General features: G+C 47.3%; 1 protein-coding gene across 2 annotated transcripts in view; it reads left to right on the forward strand.

Annotated features, from left to right (window-relative positions):
* The window catches only part of SFRP5 (secreted frizzled related protein 5), a 38,449-nt gene extending 18,072 nt beyond the window's left edge, over positions 1–20,377 (forward strand). For both annotated transcript variants that reach the window (XM_032952118.2, XM_032952117.2), the window contains one exon: positions 18,028–20,377. In XM_032952118.2, coding sequence (XP_032808009.2) covers positions 18,028–18,238 — 211 coding nt within the window. In that variant the 3' untranslated portion in view covers positions 18,239–20,377. The remainder of the gene's footprint in view (positions 1–18,027) is intronic.
* Positions 20,378–23,446: the final 3,069 nt, after the last annotated feature.

A 23,446-nucleotide genomic window follows, 5' to 3' on the forward strand; every position in this document is an offset into this window, starting at 1 on the left:
GCACGAGACAAAGGAAAGTGAAAACAAATTATGAAATATGCAGTCGACAATTAGGGGGCTATCTGCGCATGGACCGTGATGATGATGATGATGCAGGTTGGTGAAGGGTGGGTGAGGGACCTAGAACTGATGCAGAGATCACTTTCCACCGAGGTTATCCTTGGCCGGGAATAAAATTCAATTCACCACTTTAATGGCAAAGTACGCTAACCGTTGTGCGACCGCTCCACCCCACAACACATTTAGCTTCCAATTCCTTGATGATTAAAAAAAACAACTCAAATTGTCAGCTTGTATAACTTGATATAAAAACACTTATCGTGATACTCTCAATCCATTGCAGTTGGAGTAATAACGGTGCGTGCAGCCAAAGAACGTAACATGTCCCAGGCAGAGTCACGACCACCATGGAAATGGAGTGATGATATCAGTTCGCGTGCAGGCGCTCGGTGGATTGTTATAACATCAAATTATTGCGACGGATGGTGGTAGCTTGGAGAGGCCTTGATCCAGCAGTGGATTGACCATGGCTGATGATAATGATGGGATGTTTAGATAAAACAAATTTTACACAAGGGTCAAACCCATGTGCCTTGTTAGCACATACCACGGAAGCACATTTTTTTACGCATAATTACCAACGGTAAACAAACCAGCAGAATCACTTCCAGGGATAGCCCCGTTTAAAGTATAATTTGCCAAACACATTTGCTTATTGCAGCGGAAGAGTGTAGTATACGGAACCGAGCAGAGATAAACAGAGCAGATAATGCGTGAAGAACAGGATGAGGAAGAATGAGAAAATGAAAGAAGAGGGTTTGTAGGAGGAGACGGGAGGGTGGAGATGCAACCATGCACCTCTGATTAGCACGGTTGGCTACCGTTTAAGCGTACTAAGCGTTTGCATTTTGTCTGGTTCGCTCCACCCACTGCAGACCGTCCGTATAGCATCAAATGAAGCTTCGAGAGAGGTCGCAGGATGCCGCAACAGGATCAGTCATCGTGTGTGTGTGTGAACAGTCACTACAGCTGTTTGACTAAAATAAGAACACGTGTTAATTATCGGGCCTGCTGGCACGGCTGTGAATGGCTCCCGGCGAGCAGCTCGCAATGGGAAGGTTCCGAGTTCAAATCGTGAGTGGTGGTTGGACTCGGCCTCACCATCGCTTCGCGTGCCTGTGGAATGAGTACCGCTTCGTGGGAAAGACAACAGTGATTATCCTCACGGGAAAAAAGACTCGCCTTGGAAATGTGGAATTTCCATCACTGTCCTCACGGCTGCAAACGGACACTGGGCAACGCCTCTGTATGTCCGACCATCTGAGCAGGAAATCACGGTGACTTTGATAAGAATGTGTAAGGGAGACTGAGCCTCAATGAGTGGGGAGATCAGCCCCCCCCTTCACAACAGGCCCCCCCACAACCGTAGGGGGCCCTACAGACACAATGCCGCATGTAGTGAGAGACCGAAACAACAACATAAAGAGTTGGACTTATACAGCGGGAAAAATAAGCGGTGAAGGAATGAGTGAGTGAGCGGAGATAAAGAATACGCTTGTGTTTGTTTGTATAAAAGGACTGACACTGTTTAACCCTGGGGCATCAACTCACCAGCCATGTGTCTGCGTTTGTTTTTGCTGGGGAGGGGAATTATAGATGCATAAATTAAATTGTGTTTGTACAGAAATCAGCGTGAGGCTGCTAAACATGCAAGCAAAGCTGCATGGGAGCAGACAAATTCTCCACGTCTCAAACTTGAGCCCTTATGTGCATAATGTCTCGTGTAAACACTCCTAAATGGCTATGTGTACCATTCATTACGTGACAAACAGCCAACGGGGGGCTCAACTGGTGCCCACATTCAAAAATATAAAACGAAGAAAAAAAGGTTCATTTTAAATCGGTTCCTATTTATCAAACACCTGCGCCTGCATTTGTAGCTGTGCATTATTGCGATAATGAAAGTCATCTGTCCCGTTTAAATGGTTTGTTTAAAGTTACCAAAAGGGTAGTTTTAAATAAGGTCAGCTTGGAGTTAAACACGAAGCTATTGAAAGGAGAATGTTTTAATTCGGAGGACGTTAGCTCATACGTTAAACATGCCAAGTTCAAAATACACATCAGCGTTGCTTATTGAATATATGCACTTCTCTTAACAAATAAAATAAAACACGCATCACCAAATGTATATATTTTTTTAACTAAATGTACTGCAATTACGTTTTTACAATCGCTGCAGTTTTGAAGGAAGATTCCACTTTTTCAAAAAGTACATTCACATTTCTTATTGGCAAATACTTATTTTTCAGGGGGGCAAGAGAGTGTGCCTTTTTTATCAGGCCAAACGGAGGGCAATTAAGCGTACATAGGGAATTCGTTAATTTGTGTGATAATTGCTGAGAAACGTCTTGGGGATCTCTCTCTCTCCCCCTCCACCTCCCACCCACTTCCCCCAAGAGATCTCAAAAGTCTGTCTGGCGTGGCTGCTTTGCTTGGGTTCACAGTTAGGCCTCTCCCATCTCAGCGCTTACCCCCTGCCGCCACCATCACAACCGACGCTGCCCATCCACCACCCCCTGTCTAACCTTGTGTGCACCACTCCCAAAACCCTCTTCCTTCCCTTGGCCACCTGGCAAGGGATCAGGGGGAAATTATCTTCAGAGAAAAAAAAGTCAAGAATGGCGTACCACCGCGACCACATTTTCATGAACACCTTTTGAGAAAACTCTTCGCAACTGCTCCACTCAGCCAACCAACCCAGCAAGCCACACACCAATCCAGCCACCCACTCCCATCAGTTACTGCTCAACTATCCACCAACCCAATGAGCCACCCACTCGTCAACCCAGCCAACAACTACCCACCCAACTTCCCCAGCCAGCCACCAACGCTGCCACCAACTAGTCAACCCAGCCACCCACTCGCCAACCCAGCCACTTCCTGTGCCCAGGGTGAAAGAAAGAAAATAAAAGCCTCTGCTAATCCTATTTTCCCAGTCCCAGTTGTCCTGCATTAGTTTAATCCTCTTGGTTGGCCTTTTAGAGTAAAATGTGGCCTGTTTTTTTTTTACTTTGGGATGGGCCGTCTAGCCATACCTTCACAACAGGGCCTTCTGGGATACATAACTTAGAGAGAGATGTGTTGTATCATTAGGAAGGGCTGTCTTTGACACATCTTTTGGAAAGGTCCTTCTGAGTCGCACTTTAACAAGGCGCCTGTTTGGTATTACTTTATGAAAGGGCTTTCTGGTGCCCAACTGCTGAAGGCTTTATGAGCTCTATATATATATAAAAAAAAGTTTTTTTTACCTCCAGATTTCGAAAAAATATATTTTTCAGCAGCCACATCTCCCCTCATCAATCGGCAAAGTGTATCCCCTCTACTCAAATTGGTGTGGGATGGTGTCCACCTCTGTTGTTGGTGACCCTGAGCCAGTGATGGAAATTCCACATGCCTATGGTAGAGGGGATATACTTTGCCGATTGATGAGGGGAAATGTGGCTGCTGTCGTAAACAACTTAGTGGACAATCATGACAATTCGTGGGGGCCCAAGACATTGTGGACATTCCTTTGACAAATGGCAGGTTTTTTTAACATGTTTTTCGAAAACCTTCCCGTTACCAATTTTATGGTTAAATTGTATTTTTATACCCTGGTCAGACTAACATTTGACATTTATCTGGCAAATTAAAAAAAAACATCCTTAGAGGCATGTTGAGACTGTACATAATTTAATTGAGCTGCAACGGTGAGTGGTTTAAATTTTAATTTCTACACTGATAATATTTGTACAGCATGATCTCTACACACACAATCCTGGCATGTGCCTTAAAAAAAATACACGGGGTAAATTTTAAACACGTGCCTCAACATATTCTTTTAAGCATCTCCCCCGCTAAAGCTGTGCGTAACTATAAAGTACGGCCTTTCCATGTTTACTCACCGCAGAGACATCTGCTGTTGATGGAAGGTTTTTATTGCGGTATTTTTTTTCTCCGCGTTGCTTCAGATCATCCTCACGACTGTCGAGCAGAGAAACCGTGGCGCAAGTGTCCCCCTTGTTCCGTCTGTTCAGGGGCGTCGCGGTGGCGAGATGTTAACTCCCTCGCCTGGTGTACAGGAGGTCGCGGTTTGGATCCCGACGTCTCTCTCCCCGTGGTCACGTGGATTTTATATCCAGATCCCCCGGTTTTTCCCTCCACATTTAGAAACGTGCATTTAGAGTTTTCGGCTGCTGTAAATTTCCACGTGATAAGCCACTGCGTTGAGCTATCATTTGTGGCCAGGTCACTTCAGAAGAAGAGCTACTTAGCTCAGTGGACCTTACCTGCTAAAAAAATATAATTGCAATGGGCACCGCTGTGTCCTTGCTCGTCCTGTGTTGATATCGCGACGATTCCGACGACGCACGGCATCCATCCCCGTGAGCCAACGGGAACATATTTTTGTAAATTAATGGGAGAATTTCTGAGCGGTCAGTTATCGTGAGCATTGTTGCAATGTTTAGCAATGGGTCTGGCCACCTAAAACAGTTTAACACATAGGCTTTCGCGAGCAATAGCATCCATAAGACAGGTTTTTTGTGTTAAATCGCGTAAATATATAAATGTGGCGTTAAACCCGCCACTACCCGACACAGCCAATTAGTAAGGTTTGTCACGTTAACAGAACGTCAATTCGTTACTAGTACAGAACACTGGCTGTCGACTGATGAAGCTAGTTGTAATTACTGCCGAAATGTCGTACTCAGATTGTAAATGTTGTGGCTTGGCTCTCCAACACACCGGTGTGCTGTACTAGTGACGAATTGGCCACGTTCTGTTTACGCGACAACCCTTACTAGTTGGCTGTGTCGGGTGGTGGCGGGTTTAACGACACTTTTATATATTTACGCGATCTAACCCATAAAACCTGTATGACACCTAAAACACGTTAACATTCTATAATGTAATGTCCAAATGGGGATAGGGAAGACAGGTTTTCCTTTTTTAAGCGCACGCAGTATTATGCTCCTGTGCATACACAGACAAACCTTGCCTACCACCTCCTGGGCATGTTATTATTTAAACGTCAATTGAATGCGAATTCTGTGACAGTTACACTATTTCCAACAAGGCGTTTTTACCATAACCGCAAGTTCGCGGAGCTATTATTTTCCACTGCTCTTGTCAGGTTAACACACGCGCGGAGCCGAGAGATATGAAATATAGGTTCCCTATGCTGGGTAGCTAACTGTTCCATGCATTACACGTCAGCGCAGAGGGCCCAGGAGGGGAAATTCGATGCAAAGGACGCAGATTCACCCCGTGCGGCTACGTTTAAGTGATTCTGATCGACGGCACAACTCGCGATCCTGAACATCGTTGCCATGGCGTGTACCGTAAGTTAGTGGGGGGTTTTTTTTGCACGATTGCGACTGTGCGGAGGGTAGTGCTAGCCCGCGCCAAACGCAAGGTGGGGTTTTGAGCCATCGCCGCGTCTTTACTTCGCCGTGACGCAACAGGCGCTTTCGGCCGTGAAGAATCGGAAAAAGAATCATGTGCACCAAGTGCATGATCCCCACGCATCTCTGGCTGAGAATAACTTTTCATCATCATCATCATCATCGTCCGTGAGTCGTGATCAGTCCTCTGCTGGATGAAGGCCTCCCTAAGCCGTCACAATCCATCGTGATCCTACGATGCAATAATTACCCGAGTACCTGCGCACGAGCTAATTCCATCTCTCAAACTCTTTTTCTGCCCATTCATTATATAAACAATCGCACATCCGTACGAATTTTCACCACCGAAGCATTGACCGCCATAAGCGTCATCACCCGCACTATTGTCATCACCGCCTATATTGGCGTCACCCCCGTCAGCATCATCAGTATCATCACCATCGCATGCAGCACAAGCGTCATAAACGGGGACAGACACTCGGCCAAGTGGTGCAGTGGCCATCTGTACCACCGTACACAAGTGACAGCGTATATCTTCCTGCCCGATGACCGATCGTTTATCTGTGTGCTGCACACTGGGGAAATCCGCTAAAGCACAAACCACACAACTTCCTTCCAGCTCCGCCCAGCGTTCTGCTCGTTTGTGACAATCTTGGATGATTGTCCTAAAGGGACCCTGCGCATGGCACTGACGCAGAGGGAGGGATCGCGAGCGAGCGCAGACGTCCTTAGTGGAAACCGCGCTGCATAAACAGACGCTAAGCGGTGCGTTTAACAACGCCGGGGTAGTGGTGGCGGTGGATCGGCGCTGGCCGAGTGCCGCCGCTCTCGGGGGCTAATGGAGCGTGGCCGAAAATACGAGCATGTCAATAACGCCACGGCGACGCTACGATGAGGACGACGACGCGCAGGCCCTCCTCGTTTGGTTGCCGCGGTGGCGAGGTGTTATCTGCCTCGCCTGGTAACACGGGAGGTCGTGGGTTCGATCCCGACTCTGACGCCTGTATATGTGGAGTTTGCATGTCTCTCCCCGTGGTCGTGTGGATTTTTTTCCGGGCCCTTCGGTTTGACGGTCCACATTTAGAATCGACGTGCGTTTAGAGTATTTGGCTGCTATAAATTTCCACCTAATGATAAGCCACTTCGTTGAGATTATTTGTGGCCAGGTCGCTTCTGAAGAATAGCTACATAGCTCAGTGGGTTTTACCTGGGAAAATAAAAAAAAAATTGTTTAGTTTAGTTGTATAGTTTGCGCTGCGGCTCCATCTCCTCAGCCACATGGCCCCTAACTTCAACACCTGCCCCCCCAGCCCGAGCCCCCCCCCCCCAACACCCCATGTCCTTGAGAATGTGCCATTCTGGCATATTCCTCCGTGAGCTCTTGTTAGAGCCTTGGGCCGGGCAACAATTCAAACTTTAAACGTTAAACACCGACACTTTTCAATTTCCACGGCACCATAACGATGAGCACCTTCAACGTTGGCAGCCATTGTCCCCCCCCCCCCCCCGCCACTGCTTGCAATCTGAACATTACTTTGCACAATGTATTCTTGAAGTGGGCTGGCAGTGTTTATATTCACGAGGGTTCTGGGCAAGGAGCTCCATGCAGTGTGCAACGAGTTCTGGGTCAGCTTGGCCCCTCCGTAAACATCATGAATGCAGTCGGCGTGGTTCACGGCATTTGTCCGTCATGCCGTCATTCTCGCCGTAGCAATCAAAGTATGTAATTTATCGCGCTGAAGATGCAGCCACTCTTTGGGACCAAAAATGACATTTTCTCGTGTTTGACATTAGTCCCACCTTCCAACACTCAATTTAAAGGATAATCTAAAAACGTAAATGTTACTTTGTTGCTATATAGAACAAGTACATGAGAGCCCACTGCTGGATGAGGTCTTTCTTCATGCCGTGCGGGTCATGGGGATTATTTGACCGTGACATTACAGCGCTGGTCACTGCGGGTTGGTGTAGGCAGGTAGCACATACATTGGAGCATAAGTACAGTACAACAATGATTTGTTTCATGCACTGCCTTCTGCTGACAACGTAGCCTCCGCAGCAGCCTATAGCAACCTGTTCATGCACGGTGGTCGCCCATTCAAGCACAATCCAGGTTCAAATACTTGCTTAGCTTCCGAGATCTGATTGAGGCCGGGCGTATTGCAGGCCATTTGTCCATTCGGCGTGATCGTGGCAGAGAGTACATAATGAAAATAAACGACAGATTCCTAATGCGGTAGTAATTACTTTAGAGCCACCTTACAATTAATCTATCCGCCGAACCTCCAAGTTTTACACCTTAAGCATTCACAGGCGATGCGAATGATGTATCTTTATTACCGATTAATGCTGAGAAGCGTGGCCAAACGCACATCACAATATGACACGAATGTATATAACGTGCTGAATTGATGTAAATTTTTTGTTTAAATATTCACCATATGTTGGGTCTTTGTCGTGCATTTCCAGCGAAATTCGCGAGAGACAATTGTATTAGGAGCAGTGCTTTCCTGCGCCAAAGTAATCACTGCCTATTTTAATGCTTGTTTTAAGTTGGACAAGCTTCCAAAATCAATCTTTGCATTGGAATCCCGGCCATTTTCATTGCAGCTCCTGCTCTTGTTGTTGGGCGAACTCTGCGGGAAAAATTTAGACAAATTCTTCGAAGCAAAAGTGTCACAGAGACAGAAGTGACTTTTGGGTTGTTGTTGTTATTTTTCTTCTTCTATACAAGACAAAAGAGTGCTGCAACTCATGGCAGAAGAGCACGAGTTGATGTTTCAGATTCTCAAGCTTGCAGCTTGTTGAGAGATTTCGTGAGATTGCTGAGGAAACAATCAGACGGTGCTTCGAATTTGCATATCGTAACCAGGGGGTTGCGAAGCCATCCATTAAAAACAATAATGGCAAGAAAAAAGTACGCGCGCACCCGCGCAGGCACGCGTACACAAACCCAGCCGATTCACTGCAGCCGTGAAATTGGGTAGAGTTGGAATAACAGCACGACGGAGCTTTGGCAGCTTACTCGGGTTTCCACTAATGGGAGCCAGATGACCGCACTAGGACCCACTAGGGGGCTTCTCCCTACCGGAGAGCTGTCCTCTGTGTGTGTCTGAGTAAGCTTGGCCAATGCACAAACTATCGAGCACAGAGAAACAAAACAAACCGAGGGTGGATTAGTGTCGGGCCGGGGTAATCGGAGCAAACTGAGCAGCGCAAATGGCCGAGCGCATGACACGGACGCCAAAGAAAAAGAGTCGCCGTCGTCATCATCGTCGTCATCGTCGTCGTCGTCATCATCGTCATCATCGTCATCGTCATTATCGTCGTCATCGTCGTCATCATCGTCGTCGTCGTCATCGTCGTCATCGTCAGCAGCCATGATCTATCCACTGCTGGACGAAGGCCTCCCCGAGCTGTCGGCTGTACGACGCGACAACCGAAAGACGAGTGTGGAGGAATTTGATTTTCCAACACAGTAGTTAGGCTGGTGATAACAATGCAAGTCGACGATTTTTACAGCCCTTCGTCAATCAACCGCTGGATGAAGGCCTGGCCATGACATGTCGGCCGTGCAGGTTTGTTTGACTATACTTCACCATGCTGGTCAATACGGGTTGATGGGGGAGGTGGCGGGAGGGGTTGCCAGGACTGGTTTTGATATCGCTCGCCACTGAAGTTAACCTTGGCTAGGAATTGAACTCAAGTGGCCAGTTTACCATGCAGCGCACACACTAACTACTGCGCCGCTGCTCCAGTAAAATCATTTGATGAGCTGATGAATATTGGCCACAGAAAAATCAAAAAGGGGGATGAACAGCTATATTGTGCAGTTTTTTTAAAAACTATATTACAAGACGTCTCTTTTTGCAAATTTGTTCAGTAGGGTCATCTCCTAGGCAAACATCATTAATCTGGACCAAGGGCCATGGGTTTCATCCCCAGTGAAAGCAGCTCAAGCCTCGGGCGAGTTTCTTTGTTTGAATGAATTGCCACCCACTGAGAAGTCGGATGCAGTCGGCGTTGACTCAGCCAGTGGGCACGCTCGCTGGGGGTAAAGTACGGATACCTACAACTCTGTATGAGCAGGGCCCCCCGCAGTAGGGAGTGATCTTGCCAATTGTTTAACAAAGCCTGATTCTGCCGATGAGACCCACAAGGTCGATACCGATCCAGAGCTCGCTCGCTCGCTTACAAAAAAACGCTGCGGATAATATTTCTGGGCAATCCAATTGGCCGTTGGACCAAAACAAACTGGTTGACTGAATACCAATGGCGCGTTACAGGGACCTCCTCTGCTTGGCACGGCACCACCTCAGGGACAGCCCGTTATCTCCATCCTTACCCCGGGGCTTATCTTCCGCCCTTTAAAAAGCACAAAAGCGTGCGAGACAGTTCCGCACGACTCACGCCTGTACACAAACACAGGCAGGGGGACCGTGAGCTGCCGCCCTACCGGACTGGGGTCACGACACCGTCACTAATATGTAACAAGCTCCATTGTGCTGCTCCCCACCAAGGGATGTCGGCGTCCCAGCGTTTACCAACTGGAGATCCCAATCCTCCTTTGGGCATTTCCAGTCTTTTCGGACAACAAGTGGGGGGCGAGGGTGGGGGGGGGCCACTTTGACGTGACGGAGAATACAGTGGGAAGGAAAGAGCGAGGGCAGAAGGTCCCAGAGGGCCGCCCGCCCGCCCGCCCGCCCTCTAGTGAAGGCGTTTTTTTTTTTTATAACTCACTTCTGTTCACAGTTTTTTGTTTCTTTCGAATTTCAGCTCAAAGTGCTTTTATTATCGCCGGCTTCGCTGTCGAGTCACAATGGGCCACCCACGTGCCCTGCTGGGCTGTTTCACTCCCAACGTGGCCCACGTTCTGTTGTGCCCCCTTTGTCACGTGCCCCCCCAGCCCCCCCCCTCCCTCCTCAAACCCCCCCCCCCCGCCCCTTCTCCAGTTTGCCGAAAATCTCGCCCAGAATTCTGATCGATATTGAAACAGGCCGATAGTGACTTTAGCATGAGGATAGATTCATGTATGAGATGTAATAATATCTTCATTCTGCTCACTGGAAATGGCAATTGATCTATATATATAGATCAATTGTGCTTCAAAGCCATCAAACTGAGTTAGATTCCTGACTATGGCTAAGTGATATCTGAACCGGTACGGAGGCCCCCTTCACCAACCCTCACTGACCAGCATGGTAATGTATGGTCAAACAACCTCCTTCATTGTCAGTGTAGGGAGGCATTCATCCTTCAGTGGACAAACACAGAGCCATACAGTCCATTGTTATTATTAAATATCATACTTAATTGTCACAAGAGCTACCACTCGCATCCATGCCTCGTGTAGTACGATTCCATATTGTTGATCTCTTACTCTGTCATCTCTTACTTCGTGTCTTAAATTCGCTCACGGGAATCGATGCTCAGTTCAGTCCCTTGCCAAAGAGGCAGCTGTCTAACCCAGCCTTCAAGGAGACACGTAGCAGACGAGAGTTACATTAAATCCCTCCGAGCAATCGCTCGCACTACAGCGGCGATTAACGACGCTTAATCACTCTCGTTAGGGACCAATTCAGTTGCCGACTCGTGCAAGTTAATTAGAGTTCACCGCCCGTACCTATCTTGGTGTAAACGGGTTTCCCCCGTATTGTCTCCTTCACACAGAGTCGCCGTCTCCATTAAGAGACTCCACGTGACACATTGGACGAGTTGAACAACTCTTCAGGTATCGAATGCCCAGAGCTCGGGCGCCTTTTGCCTCGATAGTTTCTGTCAATTCGCGTTGACCGAAAATTCAACCGGCGGCCGATTCTTCGTCGTGGGTTTGGCCTGAATTCCCTCACCCTAACCCTCCTCCTGTCGGAACTGTAGCCGAGCAGCAATAATGCCACCAAGCACGTTATCAATGTAAATTGTGGCAGGCGGGTCGCCACAATTACCCTTTTTAGATTTCGTTTAACGTTGGACAATTAGTCTTTTATTTTTTGTCGGAAAGCCCGTCACGACGTTTGACTTTCCCAAGTATTTCCGGGGGGGGAACCGCCGACAAACTCGCGCCGCGATGACGCAGGTCGACTCGGGCCAACTACGGAACCGCCGCTGTCCCGGGCAACTCCATTTGGCCTTCAAATCCAACTCGGACCAACTCGCGCAAGCCGACTGGAGACAACTGACCGACACTCTCCTTGGACTCTTAATGCACACGGGGGTCACCCCCGTTTCGCTACCGAGCTGCGCCCGCAAATCGCTGCGCGTAGATCACGCGTTCGGCCGCATTGTCGCGTCGAAAGTGCTCCGGCACGCCGCTCGCGCACAACGCATTTTACAGCCCCGTCGGTTTAACCATTGATGCTGTGAACGTGCCCCGCTGCCGCCGTTGGGAAGCCCCGGCAGTAAGCAGCGGTAGTGGGAGAGTGTCGGGGTGGTTGGTTGGGGGGGGGGGGTGGCCGATTGTGCGTCACGGACGCAGAAGAAGGCGTTGTACATTAACTTGTTCACAACGAGCCATCGCGGGGACCGTGCGGTGACCCCGGGGTTAGCGAGGACGCCGCCACGCGTTGCACCCACCACCATGGTGTCCTTTTGGGCTCTCGTGAAGCGCTCCCCTTTCACGGCTCCTTGCCCCCCCCTCCCCAATCATTAATGCGTCGCTCATTCCGGGCGGGGCGGTGGGGGGGGCTATAGGGGGATCAAATGGACCCCCGCTATCTTATGGGCGAACGCGACGTGAGTGTCGACGAGATGATGTCGACGCCGATTTGAAGTCGTCAAGGAATGTAACGCAGGGGGGCCCAGCGAGTCAACCAAAAGAGAAGGTGGCCCCCTTTGGAATAAATAAAAAATATTGGGGACGTTTGGCCGAATAGGCAGTGTGTGTGTGACGTGTGTGTGTGACGTGTGTGAAATGTCACAAAATACAGCAATTCACATCGCGCGCTTTCAGATGCGCTTTTGTGTCCGTCTAGAACGCTCTTCCTTCCGATATTAGGAAGCCACTATGAGCACTGCACTTATAAATCTAGATTGAAAACTAATTTCTTTAGAACTGCTTTTTGTGTTCAGTTTGTTGTCCTTCCCCTGCACCTCCGATTAGCACGGTTGACTACGTACGGTGCGATAGAAGTTCAACATGCATACATACGTACAATTTGGCATGAAGATCTCAGGCTTGCATTTTAAATGCGCCTGTGTGTGCGGAGCAGCAGCGAGGGAAGGGATGTTTAAGTGCTCGGAAACATAGCGTGCTCGTAAACCGGTACGCAAACAGACGTTAAACGTTTATTCGTGTTTTATTTCCTGTGTAACGCGTTACGGTGCTGATAACGAGAGATTAACTACGATTTATATTGGCGCTCGAGTGGGGGTACACGCTCGTGGGCACTTCACATACAGTAGTTTATCAAACAAACTATTAACTCTTTTCTAAACAAAGACGAGTTTGGAAAGTTCCGAAATAAACCTCATATATATAACAAAATATGGTATGCGAGTCGCAGGGAGTGTGTGTTCCACGAACAGTTAATCTTCTCAACACCGGCATGGAAACAAAACTGTTTGAAATAATCATAAAATAAATCTTGTCGCCGGCGAAAACTCTCAGTTTTACCAAACGGCAGTGCTACACTCGCTACCATCCGGTGGAATTACCAACGTGTGCAGCCTGTGCTGTAAGGTGCGTGGTGTTTAAAGGCCACGCGAGATCATCCTCTCGGCAAGAAGCCACATAAATTGCCGTTGTCATTCCTCCGAGTATAAAATGTCCCCGCGCCCTGTAACTTGTAGGTGCGGCGATTACATAACTGCACCTATTAAATTGTTGTAGGGGACAACTGGGAAAGGCAAAGAGTAATTTGTGTACATCGGGCAGTTGTTGAAGGTGGAGTTGGATCATAATGGTTAAAAAAAGAAAACGGAGCAGGCTGCCAAAGGAGGTAACGCAGCTGACTTCACAACGACTGTGGAGAGACGGAGGGGATGAGGATCAACTCGTGCGCGAGTGTGAGATAGATTGTGGCATCGTGGGACCACGAATATGTGTTGACCGTGTCGAGGAGGCCTTCATATATAAGTGGATAGAACATGGATGATGATGATGATGATAAAAGTACAAAAAGTGAAATTCAAAGAGTTTATCTGCACAAATGAACATGGGGTCGCATTAACTTCCACTGGTAGCCCTAAACCAGTGGTGTTAATTACACATTCCTATGGTTCGGGCCCGGTCTCTCCCGAGGAAAACCCCTGTGGACTTCCCACAGAGAGGGATTAATCGACTCCAGTCCGGGTGTGAAGCTTTAATTGCGAGTCAAATGCTCTAACCAAATACCACCCCGCCAGATTATTTAGGCCCTTAATCCTCAGTAATTTGGATATAATATGCGTTTGCTTCTGCCGCTATGTCCGTACGGAACTATTTTTCAACTTGAGAATGACTGCATTACATATATATTAATATATACGTTGTCGGTTTTTTTTTTACTTTGGTTTTGGGCGAGCGGTCTGCGTTGGACTGAAAGCCGGGGCCCACTGAACTCGATGTCCTTTGAGAGCCCCGTCCCTTCTCGGGATTCTGGGAGACGAAGCTGCGCTGAGCCCCCCCCCCCCCCCCCCCCTCAGGTTCAGCGCTGGATCCTCGGCAGTGCCTCATTACCTTGACATTGAGAGTTAGTCCAAGTCCTGTGGCCAATGTGTCTTTAAAATGTGATTATAGTTTTATTCCCATTGTATTTATTCCAGGAATTTCTGCAGTACACATATATATACATCAGCATCTGGGCAAAAGCCATTCATAATACTGTAATTTCTAATGGAAAAAAAATTTTGCCTCCAAAAATATAATTCGCGTTTCAAGGCCCGTTTAGATTTTCCGCAAGTTTATTGGGTTTGGACTAAATTTAACCATCGTGTCGCCTGTTTTATTTCCAGGGTGTCATTTACAACTTAATTCACGGAACTCTTTGTTCGATTCCAATGAGCCTTCCCATCGGCAAAATCTCGCAGATACTTGTGAACGAAATGGAGTGAAACGTGAATGGCAAAACATTAAACGGTTTGGGGGAAATTGCATTTTAAAAGATAAAAACGTACGCAACTCCTTCCTCGGGTTTTTTTCCCCCCCTGAACATTTTAACGGCTCGACAACTGCTCACACCTAACGGCTCAACGTTTTAAGAGATATGGCATGTGCGTGCGCGTCACGATATAAAATAAACACTTGTCAGCATTACGGAACACTCACTCCATAAAATTCGCGAATATTTACGGGCAGATTTTGCGATTGTAAAATTGCGAGTTCGTTCGAGATGGGGCACAGAATGTTTATCACGCTGGTGCTTTTAAAGACCTTGTCGGAAGAAATGGAGCAAAGTTTGGAATCTCATTTTAAACACTACTTGCGCATGACAGATTTTAAATTACATAAACGCAAAGCTGTTTAGTTTTCAATGGAGAGCAACCCGCTCACATTATTTTAGTATCTTAAGCCTGCACTTTTGTTCCCATTATGGCCGTTCAAAAAGTGTCCGATTAAAAACTGATATGCGGGAGTTGTGGTACGTGCTGCCATGGTGTAATGGTTAGCACACTGAGACTTCCAATCCAGAGGTCATCCTTTGATCTCCCGGCACGGCAATGGCCAGATTTCTTAACTCCCCCACACTTCTGTCCACCTAGCAGTCGTCATGATTTTATCACAGTTCATCCGCACGTTGTGCGTGGTGAGGTAAAGTGTGGGTACACCCACCTCTTCCGAGGCGTCTGCGCAGCGTGAAGGAGTAGGCCAAAATACCCTCTAGTTGGGGGGGGGGGGGGGAGTTCGAGAGCTCCCCCTTGAAGTGGGAAGCCCTTCTGCCAGCAGTGGCATGAGCCAGCAATTGCAGGGCTGCGCCGTTAACTGTTATAGACAACTATTTATCTACTATGAAGAAAGGCCATTGTCCAAAGCGTCAAAACACCACCTGGCATGTGTAGTTTTTTTTCCTTTCAAGGCCATAGTTTTGTGCGTATGTATTCGAACTTATTTCGCACCGTACGTAGCCAACCTTGCTAATCGGATGTATTGAATTGTTGTTGTGCGTTTGTGCCTGGGCACCACTGCCAACGCAGCAGCAGCAGCCACATCACCAAATAATTTGTTATATTTTACGTTAACCACGCATCGACGCTCACTTTAAATGAGTACGTTTTCTGATTTCATGAGTTTCCGATGTGGCTACAATTTTTGGCTTGGAGGAAATCAATATCCTCTCCCCCTCCTTCCCTCCCCAATATATCTGCCCCCCTCCCCTCTCTCTTTCTGATCGTCTCTCAGAACTAGCCAAGTCCATTCTCCGGTAATTGCCAACAGTTATAAACGTCAGCTTAGCACAAATGTTGGTTACACGTAACGACTTAACAAAAAAAACTTCTTGCAGAAAATTAATTGAAACTTAACCAGCGGAAATGTTCCCGCTCAGCCTGAGAAATTAAATACCCTATACACTTTTTTTATATATTTACGAAGCCCTTCATAGCATTTGCTACATATAGCATGTGTGTGTGCAAAAACGTCAAGTAATATTACGTTTTATAAAGGATGTAAAAACATTTCAGGATGTGAACCATCTGGTTGGTTAAAAACTGTAGCAAATATGTCAATTAGATTTTATTTTTTATACTGGAGGGGAATTTTGTGAGCAACGGAAATGACTTAAGAGCACTCGCACGAGCAAGGAAGTCTCCTGTAGGTTGCAATACTAAAACTATAAACTATCGAACAGATTGTTTTTTTTTATTTTACCAAGTAAAGGCCCACTGAGCTATGTAGCTCTTTTTCAGAAGCGACCTGGCCACAAATGATAGTTCAACGAGGTGGCTTATCGTGAAAATGTATTGCAGCCAAATACTCTAAACGCATGATGTTGATTCTAAATGTGGAGAGAAAACTCGGACGACCCGGAGAAAAATCCGCACGGCAACGGGGAGAGAGAAGATGCAAACTCCAAAATACAGACATCAGTGTCAGGATCGAACCCACGACCTCCTGTACGAAATAATTTTAAATTCAGTGTGCTTCTGAGTGGTCCATTTGCTATTGTGGGTTTGAGGCAAATTGTTGAAGAAGGCATTTGTAAAGTTTTCCTTAAAGCCCTGTACAGTAATTGCTTCTCTTTCATATTCCACACCCCCAGACCACCCCACCCTGCCCGCCCTTAACCCCTGAGGACATTTAGAAAGGAAAAGGGGGAAAGAGCTATGAAAGAAATAAATCGTTAATGAGGCATAGGATGGAAGTCCTACATTTCCCAAAAAAATATATTAAGCAGCCAGTAGGAGACGATTAAATAGGCAGGCTGTCAAGTTCACAAAGAGGTCTCAGCCACAGCGGCAGCAAGCGGCATTGGCTACTTTAGCAGCGAAGTGCTCGTGATGGTTTTGAATGAACGCAACACGAAACATTGGGGCTGTGCTCGCGCACGGCGGTTCAACGTGGCCACGAACACAATCGTATGCGGTTGATGCACATTTTCTTGCATTTTCCTTTCGCTTCTCTTAATTCTCCTTAATCTTGTCGAGTATCTGGCTGTTTGTTTTTTTTAAATAAACCATCGCACAGTTGCCATTGCCGCATGGAACGGAGGAGGGTGAGGAAGGGGGATAACCGCCGCCAATGCCGCTTCGCTCTCGGTCAGATGTCGCAAATTAAATGGGAAGTCAAAACGATTGACGTCGCCGCAACCCACGTGTCTCGGTTTTAGCTCGAGATCCCCCCCCTCCTCTCCCCCCCTTCAGCCACGGCGCCCAGTGTGGGCACGATCTTACCAGATAAACTATTTTAACTAAACTTTTTATCTTACCAGGTAAAGGCCCACGTAGATATTTAGCTCTTTTTTCAGAAGCGACCTGGCTACAAATGATAGCTCGGCGAAGTTGCTTATCGCGTGGAAATTTATATCAGCCAAATACTCTAAACGCGTGATGTCGATTCTGAATGTGGAGGGAAAACCCAGACGACCCGGAGAAAAATCCCCACGACCACGGGAAGAGAGAGAGAGAGACATGCATACTACAAATATACAGGCGTCGGGGTCAGGATCGAACTCACGACCTGTGTACCAGGCGAGGTAGTTGACATCTTGCCACAGTGGCACCCCAATCTCAGGAGCTAAGCAACGTGCATCGGCCTGGATAGTGCGTGGGACGGTCGACTACCGTGCATATGAAACGTGTGTATGTTGAACTGCTTTTGCATCGGACGTAAACCAGGCACGCTGATCAGAGGTGTGCGGGAAGGGCAACAAATTCAACACGAAAAGCAGTTTTAAAAGAAATGGGTTTTTCAGTCTAAATTAAGAGTGCATAGCTCCAGTGGCTTCCTAATATCAGAAGGAAGAGACGTTCCAGACGACCGTAGAAGCGCATCTGAAAGCGCGCGATGCGGTTGACCGTCTTTGTCTGGGCTGCTGGATTGTGTCGTGGACAGCACAACAAATGTAATTGTTACAAAAACACCTTCTGTGCTGCACATGTACTTTATTATCACAACTGCTACGACTACGTACGTGCTCATCCGTGATCCCTCCGCGCGTTGTTTCCGCAGCGATAAAGATGAAGATCAAGGAGGTGAAGCAGGCAGGTGGGGACAAACTGATCATGGCCCAGCAGAAGAAGAGGAAGGTTCTCAAGCCAGGCCCGCTGGCCAAGAAGGACCTCAAGAAGCTCGCGCTCCACATCAAGAACGGGGGCGGCTGCCCCTGCCAGCAGCTCGACAGCCTCGCCGGCAACTTCCTCATCATGGGGCGCAAGCTTGAGCAGCAGCTGCTGCTCACGGCCATCTACCGCCTGGACAAGAAGAACAGGGAGCTCAAAAACATCATCAAGAAGCTCAAGAACCACAAATGCCCTGCCTTCCACTCCACATTCTGACGCGGGCAGGGCGGGACGCGGTGTCGCCCCGGGCCCCCCCCAAAAAGACGGGGTCCGGCGTTTCCGGCAAACGTCACGGCGGCGTGGCCCCCAAAGCGGACAATCAAATGTTGAAGACCGACAGCAAAGCGTCTCCCGAGTTTCCACGGTCCGTGTTGTACAACGCAGTTAGAAAATTGCCGCGCGTCTTTTTTAGGCTGAACGGAGAGAGGGGAGAGAGGGGAGAGAGAGAGAGAGAGAGGTGCGTTGGCACGGCTACCGTCACGCGGAGTCACATTCATCCCTCGTAGAGACATTCCGGAAGCTGCATTCGAAAAGGGTTCTCTAATTCGGTCACTTCTAAACTTTTTCTTCTCTCCCACAATGTTGCCTTTTTTGAGTATGCAGCAATACCCTGCTGCCTTACGACCTCCATATGTGAAGATCAATTAATGCAGTCTTGTACCAGCAATCATGAAGCCAGATTGGAACAACTTTTTTTAAATAATAAACTGAGAGGAGATGTACTGCCAGCAGAGTTGCTGTGAAGCTATAGAAAAAAATTATATTTTGTTGTATGTGACAGTTTTATAAGAGACAGTTTTTTTGTGATTGTTATAAAGTTGCATGTCTATGAAAAAAAAATGAGATCCAGGATTACTCACGAAAGAGAGAAAAGTTGATAACAACAGCCGAGACAGATATTCCCTAAGATTGGAATTGAAAGCACAAAGCAACGAGTCTTATCTGCGGAAATTGTTGTCGGTGTCTGTAACTCCGAGGAAAGAAGATTAATCGGAAAGATAACGAGGAATGTGTGACAAGCAAGAGCGACGTGAAATCCGAGCGCGCATCGCCGCCGCTGTGCCCGCGTGCCTCCATTTCATTTTGTTTTAGGCTTTCGCCAAAATAATGATCAATTTCTATTTCTCTGTGGGTTTCTTGAGATTTACTGTCCTCAAGGCAACAACAAAAATTCCACAATTGTTTCCGTATGTTTTTTTTTCTCTGGATATTGCTCTGTGGAGTCGAAAATGGGGGGTGGGATAGGGGGGGGGGGCAAAACAGAGAAAACATCGTGAAGCATCCAGCCTCTGGCATTCCCATTTCTTGGGTTGCATTGAGGCAGCTACTCATCCCCGCCACACGCGCGGCACCGCAAAAACAAAAGAGAGAGAGAAATGGCAGCACAGATTTACTTTAACAAAGGTCATGAAACACAACACATGGAAACCGAAAGCGATGGTAAACCAGACACACAGACACAGAAGAGCAAAGCAAACGCAAAAAGGCTTTCCTAACTTTGCTTCAAAATTTACGGTTTCATTCCCTTCCCTCCGAAACTCTCTTCCGATCCTTTTGGGAATCTTTCCAGCCCGAGTCCAATAATTTGAGGGATTTGTTGTTGCATCCCTGAAAAAAGGGGGAGGGAGGTGAGGGAGGGGGAGGGAGGGAGAATTCCATGCGGGCACTCGGTCAGAATTAAACGTTCACTTTGCCTGCGTTTGTACACTCGCAGCCAGCGTCGGCACGAGACTTCCACTCTCCACACCACGTGGACATCAAAGCCAGCCCTGGAAACACGACTTGTTGTGGTGGAACGAATGCAAAGAGCAAGAACTTTGTTTTTAAGAGGCATCATTTTATAATCTAGCAATAGTCCTGTAGTTACCAGTTTGTTATTTTGTTTTTATTTTACAAGCGTTATTTGTTGGTAGAGATTTCAAGTAGGTTTTACTGATGTTTTGATAGGATTTTGTCTTAATACAATGCACTATTCACTTCTACACAGCTTCCTCAATAACTGACCACATTAGATGATTGTATGGTTGTTATACTTGTTACTGAGCATTTATAGTACGCTATGTTAACCACGATCATTTTGATAACAGCATTAATCTACTGGTTAGCCCATCTTACAATAGAGGTAGAAGAGCTATGTAACTTTTCCTTGGTCCACAGTATGTTTGTACACCGCGTGCATTTTTTTGTTATCAGCATACATTTACTGGGTTTAATAAACAACTCACTGTTATTCAAGTTCAGACCCGTTGTTATGCATCCATTTTTGCTTTTATATTAACGATATTTTATCTGCCAAGGAAACAAATTCCAGACGTAATCTACATTACGTAGGTGGAGCGACGGCGTGGTGAATGGTTGGCGCTCCACTCTACGCCCCCCCCCCCCCCCCCCCCCCCCGTTACCTGAGAGTTATTCCCGGCCACGGCGAAAGGCAGTGGCTAAGTGAATATGTAAAAAGCAGTCCCCTGGGCATCGCTTTCACGAATTTGCACTGAACCAGTGTGGTGAAGTATGGTTTAAACAAAAAAAAAACCGCCGGGACTGACACTGACCCACAATGCCTTCACATCGATGAAGTGCTATAACACTATACCTTATTTTTTATACGTATGCATTCTTTTTTTAAATCAAAGTGTCTTCTTGCTTAAACAAGTGAGGGAGCAGTGCACGGATCTGTGCGAATTGTGGAAATTCCACATTCCAATAGCGGGGAGAGGGGGGGGGGGGACAGTTTCTCGATAACACAAATTAGACGGATATTTATTACCTTTATATAAAACCACTTGCAAGGGACAACTGTGTTTACAAGAAGAGAAGAGCGTGCAATGTTAATATAGAGCTAAAGGTAAGGTCCACTGAGCTACGTAGCTCTTTTTCAGAAGCGAACTGACCACAAATGATAGCTCAACGAGGTGGCGTATGTGGAAATGTATTGCAGCCTAACACTCGAAACGCACGATGTTGATTCAAAATGTGGAGGACCCGGAGAAGAATCTACGCGACTACGGGAAGAGAGACATTTCAAACTCCAAATATACAGGTATTATTAGGGTCGGGATCGAACCCACGACCTCCTGTATACCAGGCAAGGTAGTTAACATCTCGCTACGGCAGCGTCTCGTATGATAAAAACAATAGATTCATCCAGTCAAAATAATTGCATGCAAATTATAGAGTAAATAGTTACCATTACGAATTTGATCCATTTTATTGGAAGGTATAATGTAATTAAAATCATTTTCGGTGTACAAACAGTGAATACAAATGACAGCAGTAACCAGTTCCAATTGTTGTAAAATAAAATGTTTATATACACACACATATGCAGTGCATACTATTTAGGGAGGTGGTGATAGGGAGGTGGTGATAGGGGGGGGGGGGGGCCCAGGGACTGAGTGGACACCAACGACAACCTGGGTTCTCAAGTGCGGCAAGTCGATGGCCTTGGCCTGGTTACCATTGACTACAAGCACACACACACACATACAAAATAATTAATAAAATATTTAACTTTCTTTGCCAAAATTTCAGGGCTTAGATTTTTTATTTCTTATTTCATTGCCACGCGATGAACATTTCTTAGTAACGAGGCGTGTGGTAAATTTCGCTCCCTAGCCGTGCAAAGAGACACCTCAGTAGTAGTTCTGTGACGTCTCCTTCTGCTGCAGGCCGTGCTCTAACACGGCGGCTGCGAGAGCTGTGATACAATCCTTCATCTGGTGGCAACAACGCCGGCATACATGCGCGCACACCGCCACCCCTCTAGCCAGTCCACTGCTGGATGAGGGCCTCGCGACGCCGGTGCGGGTTTATATTTGACCACACTTCACAATCGGAATAACATTTTGAATTGATAGAAGAAAAAAAACCCCACCTACGTTTCGAACGCAATTCTCTGGCGTCCAACACAACTCTTAACGTATAGGTTTTATAAATGTTGTGGCTTGGCTCTCCAAATCACGACCGGTGTGGCTGTACTAGTGACGAATTGGCCACGTTCTGTTTACGTGACAACCCTTACTAGTTGGCTGTGTCGGGTGGTGGCAGGTTTTAACGACACATTGAAATATTTACGCGATCTAACCCACAAACCTCTACTATGAACGTACAGGGCTGCTGAGTGCGCGGCTGCTGTACCTGGCATCGGGCAGGCTGGGTGCTCTGTGCGCGCTAGGGTCAAGGGCTCTCGCTGGCTCTGCGAGCACCCCCCCCCCTCTCCGCCAGCTTCCTCCGCTTCTCCTATCGCCGGGCAGAGCGGGGGTGGTCACGCAGCGCCTTGTGGCCTGGACTCGCTCCGAAGCACACATTTCCAGGGTCGTTCATGAGAGAGCCAACTACTATCCCCGCGGGGGCCTGGCGACTTGCTCGTTTCTTTTAAAAAAAAATTGCCAAAAAAAATCCATCCCGCAAGGCTAAAGAACAAACCTAAGCCTTGTTGTTGTTTAATTAAGCGATGCGTGGCCAAAGAAGTGGCTGTGGGGTAGGGGGGGAGGCTGCTTGTCAAGGGTGCATTGATGGTGGCTACCCGGTAAGTTTCCCCGGCTTCACGGTGGGCGTCCTTGAAAAATGTCAATCGTGGTGGACGCTGAGAAATTCCGGGGTCTTCCGAAAACGGAGCTCCGATAACGGCCGATGCGGGCTCGAGGTCTAGGTTCAGTGGCTAAGGTGACTCGTGTAAAATCGCCGTGTCGGTGCACTGCAGGCAGTACCGATGAGACGCCTGGGTTTAAGACCTGGGTTTCGGCCAACGGAGATTAACCTGGCTTCCCAAGCCAGCGAGAACTGACAGTGTCAGCCCGGTGAATGGTAAAAAAGGCATCCTGTTACGAATTCTCTTTGCAAGGAGCAAGGACGATTAAATAAAAAGCACGATCTGTGTTTTCCCCTTGTGGGGGACATTGGATGATGTACGCTTCTCACTGTAAGAGTTCCAGGACATCTGTTTGTCTTGAGACCTGATGCCAATAGCACAGCACAAAGCTAAAGAAAGGGCTCAACCACAGCAATCCACCTTCGCATTTTTTTCTCCCGTGCCAAGGAAATCAACAGCCATCCCCGCATGACAAAGCCAAAAACTACGAAACAAAAGTCCGACAGAACATTCTTCAACGACAAAAAAAAATCGAATTAACTTCAGTTAAGATAACAATCAATACATTGTTGGCCCCAGGTTCTCAGCGTATTTAAACAAAAAAAATTCTATCACTTAAACATATAGTAATGTTTTAAATTCAAGCGATTTATTTCCGCAGCGTGATTTGTAGAGTTTAGGCACGCTTTCAATTACATCCTAACGTTGCATTTTACTT

The sequence above is a fragment of the Petromyzon marinus genome, chromosome 11 (assembly GCF_048934315.1).
Source record: "Petromyzon marinus isolate PM22_M1 ecotype Great Lakes invasive population chromosome 11, UKy_Petmar_22M1.pri1.0, whole genome shotgun sequence".
Lineage (NCBI taxonomy): Eukaryota > Metazoa > Chordata > Hyperoartia > Petromyzontiformes > Petromyzontidae > Petromyzon > Petromyzon marinus.